This window comes from Oncorhynchus nerka, linkage group LG3, assembly GCF_034236695.1.
Source record: "Oncorhynchus nerka isolate Pitt River linkage group LG3, Oner_Uvic_2.0, whole genome shotgun sequence".
Lineage (NCBI taxonomy): Eukaryota > Metazoa > Chordata > Actinopteri > Salmoniformes > Salmonidae > Oncorhynchus > Oncorhynchus nerka.
The window spans coordinates 47,313,421-47,326,935 of NC_088398.1; the positions used below are offsets into that span (position 1 = coordinate 47,313,421).

Genomic DNA, 13,515 nt, shown 5'->3' on the forward strand with positions numbered 1-13,515 from the left:
GTTGAATAGGTTATGTAAATAATATGATTTACTCACGCCACAGGGCCAGTTGACTGAGGGGACAGATGTGGTGGACCATCTGATGGACCAGGCCAATATGGTACCACGCATCAACCCTCTCATCCTCAGCACTGACAGGACCTATCTGGATCTCACAGCCTCTCCAGGTAATAAATACCACATTCTTGTCCTTTTGTTAATGTGTATGTTGACAATACAGTCTTCATACAATTTACGATACTTTTCATTTTCCCCTTTCAGTTGTAGATGACTGGAAGGACACCACCATGTACTCATACCTAGACTCCAAGGACAAGACTGCTGTCATTGCAAAGAGAATGAAGTATTTCACCAAAAATGGTAAGAGGCCGGGTATACTTTTGTGGCACTCCTGATTTTATATATTTTTTCTCCCTTGAGTGTGAATAATGTAGTGTTGTATGGTTGAGTATACTTGAACAAAATAAACAATTTGTTCAAAAAAAGCTGAGCAGCTTAAACGACACCAGGAACATCTGAGGAGTGTTTGTTCGTCAAACATTTCATTTCACCAGGCGGATCTTCACACTTTACACACGGATAATATACCGACATATTAGTATGGATCCAGGGATGTGTAAAATTGCTCTTTAGGGGAGCCGTCTGTGCTTGGTCTGAGTTAATTGCACTGCGCCCTGGTTAGTAGTTTGGCTTCAGGCCAGTGGTCCAGCCTCAGCCCCAACTCTGCTGCATCCTGCCAGGGGAGCCCTGCTCAGAGTCAGGGTGGGGCTGGAGCTGCCCAGGGAAGCTGAGAGGCTGAGGAAGGCGACTGGGGGGGGAATGAAGCAGTAAACCTTGACAGGTGGCACAATCTCCTTCTGATTTAGTGTGCTTTCCTCAAGGACTGTGCCTCTCTCTCACTGTCTCTCTCTTCTCTCTGGATCATATAACTTGAGCCAGATTTAATTTCCCTTCTCACTGCCCGTCTCCACTGTCAGTAGGTGGTCTGTGTCAAGACCCTTTTAAGGGATTAGCAGTATTCCCTTATAAGCAAGCTGGAGCTTTAAGATTGCGATCCCTCTTTTTAACTGAGAAAATTGTCAGGAATACTTTCATCTCTTCCTGCTTTATATTTTCTGTCAAGACTGGCTGAGTCACTGAGCATTTGAAATGATTCAGTGATTTTTGACAATGGCAGTTTTTCTGCTTTCAGAAATGTCACCGTATTTGAAACGTTGCGTTGTACAGTAATTGATGTTGATTTCCAGATGAGGATGGGATTAATGGAGTGACTGTGTGGATCGTTGGGGATTTTGAAAAGGCCTCAGGGAGAAGACTGCTGCTGAACGCACTGAAACACTTGGTGAGATTCTGCTGCTTTATGCTACTGCAGGGCTTCCAAAACCCTGTCATGTGGGGCCCCCCAGGGTGCATGGTTTGGTGTTCGCCCTACCACTACACAGCTGATTCAAATAATTCAACTCGATGATGAGTTGGTTATTTGAAAAAAAAAAAATGTGCACCCTGGGGGGGGACACACGACCCTGCTCTACTGCAGCCCTTCTACTTTCCCTTATCCACACAAGGCGCTATGAATTAAGCTATGTTTTAATTATAATTTACATATAAAATAAACCAATATCACACTTTTTGCTCAGTACTACCGATCAGTCACGCCAATGTGATTTAGGAATCCTCATTTATTACACTGCAGTGGCCTGCACCACACCAATGCATATGTAGCTTTTAATGTAGTCAAGCAAGGTAGGTCTACCCCGAGACTTTAATTACTATCCAGCCGCCATGGAGAATCTTTGATGGAATTAAAATGTTAAAACTCACGTGGGACACATTTTACCTTGGCCTGAAATAAAAACAAAGGCTGCAGTTGTTATTCTTTGATTAATACCCACATAAATATTCCATAGTTGATTTAAAATCCAGCCAGGGTTATACCTCGCTTTACTGCAGATAAGAAGAAAAAGACTTTTAGCAATCTGGAGACTGCAAGCTATTGAGGCTTATTTTTAAGAAGGTATATTTTTTGTGAGCTCTCTACTGAGACAGACAATACCTTGTCAACAAGAGACAAGTTAGAGGAATCTCATCTAGCCTCACAATAAATCTCCTGTCTGCAATAATTTCAAGGACATCCTCAAAATGTTTTGTATAGGCAATGTTAAAGGTACCTTACTTTAAAAAAATTCAATTAAACAATTAAACAAAACTTCTTAGCAAACAGCAATTTCTCTAGGACTGTCTGGCAGTGGGAAGGGGAAAACTGAAATTAGCTGTTTGGCAGCGTGGTTTGGAACTCCCTTCTTGGTCTATTAACTAATCCACTCCTACAGACAATGAGACAGGCATCAAGGATTTAACCTGTCCGGATCCCCTCGCCAACAGCCAATGAAATTGCAGGGCGCCAAATACAAATCATCATAGATCTCATAAATCAAATTTCTCAAGATTACAAGTATTAGGCACCATTTTAAAGATACAATTCTCATTAATCCAGCCACAGTGTCTAATTTCAAAAATGCTTTACAGCGAAAGCTCCACAATGATTATGTTAGGTCACCACCAAGTCACAGAAACACTCAGCCAGTTTCCCAGCCAAAGAGAGGAGTCACAAAAAACACAAATAGAGATCAAATTAATCACTAACCTTTGATGATCTTCATCAGAATGCACTCTCAGGAATCCCAGTTCCACAATAAATGTTTGATTTGTTCGATATATACAATTTATGTCCATATACCTCCTTTTGTTAGGGCGTTTGGTAAACAAATCGGAACGCGTGTGAAACTTCCAGCTGAAAGGTCGGACGAAAATTCCAAAAAGTTATATTACTGGTCGTAGAAACATATCAAACGATGTATAGAATCAATCTTTAGGATGTTTTTATCATAAATGTTCAATAATGTTCCAACCGGAGAATTCCATTGTCTGTAGAAAAGCAATGGAACGGGAGCTTCCTCTCATGTGAATGCGCGTGACTGAGCTCGTGACTGCTGGCAGACCTCTGACTCATTCCCCTCTCATTCAGTCCCCCTTCATAGTAGAAGCATCAAACAACGTTCTAAAGACTGTTGACATCTAGTGGAAGCCTTAGGAAGTGCAACATGACCAATATCCCATTGTATCTTCAGTGAGTTGAAGAACTACAAACCTCAGATTTCCCACTTCCTGTTTGGATTTTTTCTCAGGTTTTTGCCTGCCATATGAGTTCTCTTATACTCACAGACATCATTCAAACAGTTTTAGAAACTTCAGAGTGTTGTCTATCCAATACTACTAATAATATGCATATATTAGCATCTGGGACTGAGTGGGAGGCAGTTTACTCTGGGCACGCTTTTCATCCAAAAGTGAAAATGCTGCCCCTTAGCCCAAACAGGTTAAATTACTGTTCGATTGAACATGGTTTGATCATCTGTGCCAGACGCGCCGAATCCAGTATCTCAGAAATGGCCGCCCTCTTGGGCTTTTCACGCATGACAGTGTTTAGGGTTTACTGAGAATAGTGCGACAAAAACAAGTATCCAGTCAGCGAAAGTCCTGTGGGCAAAAACAATTTGTTGATCGAAGGAGAATGGCAAGAACCGTGTAAGCTAACAGGCGGGCCACAAACAGACAAAATAGTGGCGCAGTACAACAGTGGTGTGCAGAACTGCATCTCAGAACACACAACTCGTCGATCCTTGTCACGGATGGACTATTGTAACTGAGGAGTGGAAAAACATTGCCTTGTCTAACGAATCCCAGTTCCTGTTGTGTCAGGATTTGGAGTAAGCAGCATGACTCCACGGATCTGTCCTGCCTGGTGTCAACGGTACAGGCTGGTGGCGGGGGTGTACTGGTGTGGGGAATGTTCTCCTGGCACACGTTAGGTCCCTTGATACCAATTTAGCAACGATTGAATGCCACAGCGTATCTGAACATTGTTGCTGACCGAACCCAATAGAGTATCTTTGGGATGAGATGAACTGGCTGTTTGTATCATGTATGAACCGCCCCAAAATGTAGCAACTGTGTGATGTCGTAGCGTCAGCATGGACCAAAATCACTGTGGAACGTTTCCGAAACCTCCGGCCCGATTAATTCAGGATGTTCTAGAGACAAAGGGGGGTCCGACCGGTACTAGATGGGTGTAATAAACGGTCCGGTGAGTGTCTAGAAAACACAGGCAAATCACGTTTTTGACTACACTGGACCTTTAAGCTTGACATAATGCTGTGAGCAGATGTGAAAGCTCTCATTGTGCAGACAGTGAGAGAAGGATGAACATTACAGCAGTTAAACAAGTGGATATTGTGTGTTGTATTTACAAAAAAGAGAATAAACCTTGAAGGTTATATTAATTAAATTAACATTTTCCACCCCTTTCTCGACACCTTCACTCTGTAAATAGAAGTGTATAGTAAATCAATGCTAGTCTGAGTGCTCTCTAACCTTGTGTGTGTGTGTGTGTGTGTGTGCAGAGGGCCAGTGCTGGTGTGCGTGTGGGGGTGATTGATAATCCCAGCGGTGGTGCGCCCAGCGAGGACAGCACTGTGCTCTACAGGGCAGTGTGGGCCGCCCTGCTCACCCAGAAGAACAAGGCCGCAGTGGAGTTTGTGCAGAAAATCCTTAAAGAGGAAACTGTCCAGCTCCTTCAACAAGGAACCAAGATGAAGAACCTACTGGTGAAGGTAAACGGGATGAAAAACTGAATTTGACGATTGCGTGACCAGGAGGGAGGTTCTTCTAAACCAACATAGGACCCCTGTAGGTCTATACCAGAAAATATAAAACATTTTTTTAATAAAATATATAATTTGACCATTACTACTTTATCCCATAGAAACACAGTGAATAACACATTCATAAATGATACAACAGAAAGTAAAAAATAAATCATAAGGAATAAGGTTTTGAAGTGTCTGAAAGGTCTGATAATAATTTTTGTTTTTTTTGACACATTTAACCCCCTTTTTTTGTTTGCACAAAATGACCTCCATACTTCCATTCATCTTTTTAAACCGGTACCGGGTTATTTTCAGATGAGTCCCTTGTGGGGGTCGTAGAGCAAAACGACCTCCATACTTCCATTCATCTTTTTAAACCGGTACCGGGTTATTTTCAGATGAGTCCCTTGTGGGGGTCGTAGAGCAAAACGACCTCCATACTTCCATTCATCTTTTTAAACCGGTACCAGGTTATTTTCAGATGAGTCCCTTGTGGGGGTCGTAGAGCAAAACGACCTCCATACTTCCATTCATCTTTTTAAACCGGTACCGGGTTATTTTCAGATGAGTCCCTTGTGGGGGTCGTAGAGCAAAACGACCTCCATACTTCCATTCATCTTTTTAAACCGGTACCAGGTTATTTTCAGATGAGTCCCTTGTGGGGGTCGTAGAGCAAAACGACCTCCATACTTCCATTCATCTTTTTAAACCGGTACCAGGTTATTTTCAGATGAGTCCCTTGTGGGGGTCGTAGAGCAAAATGGAGAACACCATCGTGGTCATATCAGTTTGTAGGCCAAACCATTTGGACGCTACAGGCTTTTTCTTCAGAAGACTGATTTTTGGAATGTCTCGTGATCTGACAAACACCTGTAGCTCGACCACCTTCCACCACAGATATGGAAGGCCACCATAGAGTAGATTGAGATGCAACCCATGCAAAAAAACAGGTAGTCCTATCTCTAGCTTAAATTGACAGATTTTGATGGGGATTTAAAAAATCTTACTTAGATTGACACACGGGTGCATCAAAAGACTTACTTAACTTGAATAGCGAGAGGGGTGCCTTTCCCCCCCTCACATAGACAATACAGTGCCTTCCGAAAGTATTCATACCCCTTGACTTTTTTCACATGTTTGTGTTACAGCCTGAATTTAAAATAGATTACATTTAGATTTTGTGTCAATGACAAATGAAAATCTGAAATGTTTTCAGTCAATAAGTATTCAAACCTTTTGTTATGGCACGCCTAGATAAGATCAGGAGAAAACATTTTCTTAACGAGTCACATAGTAAGTTGCATGGACTTACCCGGGTGCAATAATAGTTTAATGTGACTTTTGAATGACTACCTCATCTCTGTACCTCACACATATAATTATCTGTAAGGTCCCTCAGTCGAGCAGTGAATTTCAGTCACAGATTCAAGCACAAAGACCAGGGAGGTTTTCCAATGTCTCGCAAAAAAAGCAGACATTAAAATATCCCTTTGAACATGGTGAGGTTATTAATTACACTTTGGATGGTGTATCACCCAGTCACACCCAGTCACTACAAAGATACAGGTGTCCTTCCTAACTCAGTTGCCGGAGAGGAAGGAAACCGCTCAGGGATTTCACCATGAGGCCAATGGTGACTTTAAAACAGTTAATGGCTGTGATAGGAGAACACTGAGGATGGATCAACAACATTGTAGTTACTCCACAATATTAACCTAATTGACAAAGTGAAAAGAAGGACGCCTGTACAGAATAAAAAATATACCAAAACTTGCATCCTGTTTGCAATCAGGCACTAAAGTAAAACTGCAAAGGAATTACTTTTATGTCCTGAATAGAAAACGTTATGTTTGTCAAATTCAGCACTACACTTCACATAGTTCCACTCTACATACTGTATTTTCTAGCGTGGTGGTGGCTGCATCATTTTATGGGTATGCTTGTCATCAGAAAGGACTAGGGAGTTACCGTTTAAACTTAAACCGGCTTGAAAATCTATGGCAAGACTTGAAAAGTGCTGTCTAGCAATGATCAAAATCTAACTTGACAGAGCTTGAAGAATTTAAAAAAAGAACAATGTGCAAATATTGTACAATCCAATTGTGCAAAGCTCTTCGAGACCTACCCAGAAAGACTCCCAGCTGTAAGCACTGCCAAAGGGGATTGTACATGTATTGACTCAGGGGTGTGAATACTTATGTAAATGAGATATTTCTATTTCATTTTCAATCATTTAGCAATCATTTCTAAAAACATATTTGTTTTCACTTTGTCATTATGGGTTATTGTGTGTAGGTGTTAGAAGACATTGAATCAGTTTTGAATTCAGGCTGTAACCCAACAAAACATGGAATTAAGTCAAGGGGTATGAATACTTCCTAAAGGCACTGTAGTTGGCTCATATATTTTACATGGAACCCTTAAATTATTAGCTACTGCCGAATGACTGGAGACTCATCTCCACTGTTCTCTCTGTGAGACCCTGTGCCACAGGACTGGTGACGGTTGAGCACCTCTTCTCATTTCTCCACACCCTGAATATTATGTGGTAGTATAAATATTGAGCATGCCTGACAGCTTCCAGACAGGGGATGCATAGACCTACTCACTGTCAGTTACACTTGATCAGTCAGAGCGTGAGTAGTGCGCACAAGCTCCACGTGCTGAATACTGAACTACCAGTGTTCTTTGGATACCCCATCCCCAGAGAGACCGTGGTGGCTGAGCTGTTGCCTGGTATTCGTGCCCGTGTGGTTCAGCCATGTGCCTGATCAAGCCTGACCACGTCTCTTCTCCCCTCCTCTACTCTCCTCTCAGCCATCTCTGCAACCACAGGTGTTCATCCTGCTCTGTCTGTCTGCACACTATTACGGTATAGGATTCATACACACTGGCAGACTCATAGCAAACCTCCCTCTCGGGAATCGATCAGCCAATCAACTGACAGGAGATCCCCCCCCTTCTCACTCTCACCAGTGACAACAGCCATCCTGAGTCTAGTGAGTGTTCAGCCAGGGGCCTTAACACAGAGAGGCTGGGAGAGTTACCGCAGCAGCCCGGCCTTCAATTTCTGCCCTCGTTAAAGGAAGGAGGGAGGGAGGAATAGTGATGGAAATATCAGCAGTGGCGCTGTGTGTGGAGCTCTGTGGGTTGGGGTTTGGGATCCAGAGAGCTGGGGATATGATGTTATTACTGGCTGCCAGACAGACTTGCTGACAGAGTTGGGGCTGACATTATTGGTATTTCACCTGTTCTCCTTGGGGGCGAAAAAATTGTTTGAGAAACTAATAACCTGACTCTGCAAACTGAACACTCTCTCTGGTGGCTGATTTGTTATGGACAAAATGGCCAATGTTTAATTAAAATTGTGTTAGATTAATTACAAATTGATTAATCTCTCCTGATTTTTTTTCCCTCCCAGCATGCGCATTGCTATTAGCTCAGCCGGCTCTGACTATGAAATATTTATGTTTAAAAGCGGAGCAGTGATTGCTCTGGACTTCAACGATTTGTCAATAACAAAGTGATTTGTAGCCCGGCATGGATCCTACGTTACATCAATACGATTCAGACTTTGTTTTGAGTGGACTGGAATGGGAGCGATGTCCTTCAGAAGGCCTATCAGATCATATATCACCCGGTCTTCAGGCATGTACAGTACGATTGCACTCAACATATCTGCTTAGACCAACAGTGTGCCGTGTTTCTTTTCCTCCACTGCAGGGCATGGACGCGGACGCCTTTGAGAAGAAGTTCAACACCATGGAGGTGGATTTCATCCGCAGTCAGCAGCTGTTCTGCAGAGATGTCCTGAAGCTGCACACTGGACAAAGGGCTGTGGTCAGCAACGGCAGGGTGAGTGGACAGGACTCTACAGTCCCTGCTTTCCCAGTGTTCTAGTGATACTGTTCACTGCAGTGACATTAACACAATAGGGAATATATGAACTCAGCCCTACTTTACTGAGTCATACTAAACATCATAACAAAGAATTATATGAACCGTGGATTACTGTCAGTCGGGAGAGGTAGTAGAGCACGTTGACCTTTCGGTAAAGTAAGCGCTGTCGGTGTTTTCAGGGGAAGATGAGATGAGCGGGTTATTCCACAGTAAGCTGCTGTAGCAGGGGAGTATTATTCTCTGGTGTTTCACAGAGCTCCTCTAGACTGTCCAGTCAGCATGACCTCTGTTTCCCAGAGGTCACAGGTGGCACAGAGGGCTGCAGCGTGTGAGAGTGTGTGTTTGTGTGCGCGTCTGTGTGTGTGTGTGTTATCATAGAGCAGAGCTGATGACTGATGTCTTGGTAGCAGCAGCAGTGCTGACAGCGAAGGATGAAGGGGCCAGACCCTGAGATGGCTGTAACAATTAATATCATTTTCCATTCCTCTGCAGTCCGTCCGGCAGCGTAGGGGATGCTCTCTCTCCTCTTTAAAATAGAAAGAAAAAATGGAGAGGCAGTAGCCCTGGAACACAGTGACCATATGGCGGGAAGAGATGAAATACCTCCCTTTACACAAGTTATTTATTTTAGATGGCTGCTCTGTACAACATTCAGTGTCTATAAACAGGTACATCAGAGCACATTGTTGAACTTTGACATTGTTGAGGAACTATTAGTGAAAATTGTGACGGGATTTTATTTCTGAGGGTTCTTTGCTCTGTGTGGCACGTCACGGTTCCATCCCTCTGAAAACATTGAATGCCTCCATGATTGTATTCTCTTCTCTCCATGCTAGATCCTGGGGCCATTTGAAGACGAGGAGGAATTCAACGTGGAGGATTTCCATTTGTTAGAGAAGATTACGCTGAGCACCACAGCCGAGAAAGTCAAAGCTAGAATCAAGCAGATGGGAAGCAAGGGAAAGCAGTACGTTTGTGAACATTTCTCTTTCTCTGTTTGGACTCACTGTCTGTAGCAGTGCCCTGTACTTCACCGTAGGTGATGGACACTGCTACACAAATCCTACTTTTATGATGAAAGTCAAGTGAAAATCACTTCTCATACCCTACGATGAAAGTCTTCCATTCATCAGTTTCCAAATCACTTCACAGAACCCCTAGAGCCACACATTCCGTTTATTTTCTAAACTACTATTTCTCTACAAAAAAAGACTACTGTTTTTGGAAAAACAGTTTTTTTTTGTGGAGAATTGTCAATTTTTGAATATTTAAGGATCTGTCTCGAGCCATATTATTCATTTGAACAATATTGAAGTCACAACTCTGAGCCGAGGACAGATGTCTCTGTCTGTGTTCCAAAAGGTACCCTATTACCACATAGTGCACCCTATTCCCCCTATGGACCCTGGTCAAAAGTAGTGCACTAAAAAAGGAATAGGGTGCCATTTGGGATGCGTCCTCTGGCTTCTCTCTCTGACCACCATAATAAGCGTCATCAAGAAGTGATGGAATAACCCATGTCCTCCTCTGCCCCCCAGAGCCAGCGATCTAGTCATGAAAGTGGACGCCCTCCTCGCCGCTGCCCCCAAAGGAGAGGGCAGGAGAGACTTCCGCTTCGTCAAAGACGAGCACAGGTGAAGGATAGCAATTCTCACTCGCCACTATGTCTCCCTCTACTGCACCTTCAGTTTCAACGGGCTTTCCTTTTGTCGTGACGGGTCGGGAAATTGCTAGTTCTATCATTTTGCTGTCGTAATAGGGAGAGCGCTTCGTGGAAGTAGAGCCGTATTGCCGACGTGTGGCTGAGTGTTGACACTGCCTTTTCGTCCTCCCCAGCGTGCTCCATTTCGCCCCTCGGGAAGACGAGGTGTTCTACGACGTGGTGGCCATCGTGGACCCCGTGACCCGGGACGCCCAGAAGATGTCACCGCTGTTGATTGTGAGCAGCGCTCCCCTTTTCCCTCTGTCACCCATAGTTAATTATGACTACGTCAAGGACGTTCAACATTAGGTTTCATTTGCAGGAAGGCTACAGAGATATTGACAGCCTCCGACAAGGGCATGTGTGAAAGTGCAGGCTGAAGCTAAATGTTTTTCAAACCCATAACTGACGTTATTACTTTTCATTCTCTGCAATCAGACTGTTCTTAATTTTATATAGGCTGGCTGAAAAGGTACATTTTCAATTCTTTACCATTTCATCATTCATGAAATGCGACTTTCCCTAAATGGACGTTTGTAAATAGATTCAGAGATAACTCTATTGCTCTGCGAGGGCTACTCCATGCTAATTATCCAACTTGACAGATATTTGCCAGTTATTTTTGCTGCACAGTGTGAAATGTACAGCTCTGAGTTCCTCCGGGAAAAGGAAAGGACGCTGTTATTTGGAGCTGCCTGCTTATTCAGTCTGATGATGATTCACGGACACAAACCCACTGGCTGCCCTCTGTACATCAGCTGCCTGCCCGCCTGTTATATGACTGAGGTGAATTCTATGAGTCACCTTGCTATCACTTCCTGAGCAGCCACTTCTGGTGTGATGTGGAGTGTGTCACGGTGGCCAGGAGAGTGTGTTTCAGTCTGCTGTGATGAGGAAGTGATCACCCTGCCACTCAATCAGCTGCAGGCAGCCAGGCACAGCTGGGAAACACAGGAGAGAACCAGCTGTACACAGTCGGACACACTGTTCTTATGCCCTCACCTCTGAGTCTTTCTGTCAACCTGAGCACTAGTCACTGTGTTTATTAAGGAGAAACTATGCCTTGTGTTAGCTAGTTCCTTCAGGTTTTCACAGCGGTATACAGTAGCTGAGTAGAGGTGGACAGCAGACTTTGAGCTTCTCGGTAGAACTTTGAGCGTGTAGGTTTATCCTGCCTGCTGAGTGTGGTTTATTTCGCTGTGTACGCTAACTGGGTCGGGCCGCCCACTCCCCTCTTGCAGGTGCTCAGTCAAGTGGTCAATGTGAAACTGCAGGTGTTTATGAACTGCCGGGCCAAGCTGTCCGATATGCCCCTCAAGAGGTAAGCTTCCTCCTCTGCTCCTAATTAAACTTCCTGCCCAAGTACTGTAGTATGTGTGTGTGTGTGTGTGTGACCACCCAGGACCTCTCTGAGACTGCCCCACAGATACTATCTGTTTAATAACACCACCTTATTGCTCTGGGCCTCCCCTGAACACATATGGTAGTACATTGAGGTATGGGGGTTTAAGGTAGATGCGTTCTCTTGATCACATAGGTGCAATTGAGTGGAGTTTCTTTCTTGACAGGAACGATATTTGATGGTATCCGTGTGTAAGTGTTTAGTTCATTTGTGGGTTTAGGAGAATAAGCAACAATGAATAATAAGGCCATTTAGACTGCAAGACTCCTTCCAACTACACCGCCCCAGCAGGCGACTGAGGGATGCTAGCTCTTTCGCTCACTATTTGTGATACTTTGCTACTAGCGAGAGCACCGGTGCATCCCATCCGTTGCCATTGTGAGCACATTGTAATGTCTTCCAAGACTTTCATGGCTTGAGGGGGATGGCGAGGAGGATATCAGTTCAGTTGGCTGCTTTCTTCAGCTCTTTCTGACTTTTCTCTCTGTCTAGAATTGGTTCACTCTTCTAAATTGGGACCAATCCAATAAAGATAGGGGGAGAGAGAGAGTTTCCTCTGGAGACTTGGTTATGGCTCAGTAATTTAATCCTCTGTCCCTTCTTCCCCCTAACTTCATATGCACCAGCTTTCTCGCTCTCTTCCACCCTGGAGTCAAAGCGCTCCTCTCTCTAACTCTCCCCAGCAGCAAGGCAAGCTGCTGCAACTGAAATTAACTTTTGAAAAATCTTCTCGGGAGGAAATGTGAGGATCCTTTAGCCTCTGGGATCGGATGGCAGTTTTAAATACAGAGAGAAGGTGTTAGTAATATTGATTGTCTGCCGCGTTATCTTTACTCATTACAACTTCACTGTGTCAGAGGGCAGATTGAAGAAAAGCAATTAGCATAAAGATTAGCAGACAATAACCTATGTGAAAACTCTGGCTGACTGATACCATTGAAGTAGAATATACTCTATATCTGGGGTATACGTTCCTATTATTGGCCGATACGGTTTCAGATACCTCTGTGTTAAAGACACCGTATCCTCAGTGGTCACAGTAGAATGACTCTCTTCCCTAGAAAGTTAAATAGTGTACAACATGTCTGTCGATAGCTAACAGAAGCTACTCAGTTGTGTTCCATCCGTCTCCAATGACCTAATCATGATAATCGTTAACACTCACAGTTGTAGGTGAGAACCGATTGACTTCTGTCACTCCTCACTTAACTCTTCTCTCTTTAGCTTCTACCGTTTTGTGTTGGAGTCGGATGTGTCTTTCCTGGCCAATGAAACGGTGTCTGCAGGACCAGTGGCTCACTTCTTGGAGCTCCCTGAGTCGCCCCTCCTCACCCTCAACATGATCACCCCAGAGAGCTGGATGGTGGAGGCTGTCAGTAGCCCCTATGATCTGGACAACATCCACCTACAGGAGGTACTGAGCTAGGCTAATGGGTATCTGAACAAAACCCAAACCATAACAAACCAATGAAGAGACATGACTCCTCCTTAACCATCTGACCTTTTAATCTCTGTTCAGGTGAAAGGTGTAGTGACTGCAGAGTACGAGCTGGAGCACCTGCTGCTGGAGGGCCACTGCTTTGACCTGTCTACGGGCCAGCCCCCCCGCGGCCTGCAGTTCACCCTGGGCATGAGCCAGGACCCCCTCATGCAGGACACCATTGTCATGGCCAACCTGGTGAGAATCACTCAGTTGTAGTAGTTGAATGGGCGCCATCTTGGCTCCACGTTTCATGATGGCTCAAATAGGAATTTGAATGGTATTGTTATGGAGTGTTTGGTGCTCATATGGAGGACAGTTTGCA

At 44.2% G+C, this 13,515-nt stretch overlaps 1 protein-coding gene across 1 annotated transcript in view; it reads left to right on the forward strand.

The window, feature by feature from the left end:
- uggt2 (UDP-glucose glycoprotein glucosyltransferase 2) overlaps positions 1–13,515 on the forward strand; it is a 43,288-nt gene that overhangs the window by 14,675 nt on the left and 15,098 nt on the right. Inside the window, exons 19-29 of the mRNA XM_029634819.2 lie at positions 44–167; positions 262–360; positions 1,248–1,342; positions 4,461–4,670; positions 8,430–8,561; positions 9,443–9,573; positions 10,145–10,240; positions 10,443–10,545; positions 11,550–11,629; positions 12,935–13,124; positions 13,230–13,388. Coding sequence (XP_029490679.2) covers positions 44–167; positions 262–360; positions 1,248–1,342; positions 4,461–4,670; positions 8,430–8,561; positions 9,443–9,573; positions 10,145–10,240; positions 10,443–10,545; positions 11,550–11,629; positions 12,935–13,124; positions 13,230–13,388 — 1,419 coding nt within the window. The remainder of the gene's footprint in view (positions 1–43; positions 168–261; positions 361–1,247; positions 1,343–4,460; positions 4,671–8,429; positions 8,562–9,442; positions 9,574–10,144; positions 10,241–10,442; positions 10,546–11,549; positions 11,630–12,934; positions 13,125–13,229; positions 13,389–13,515) is intronic.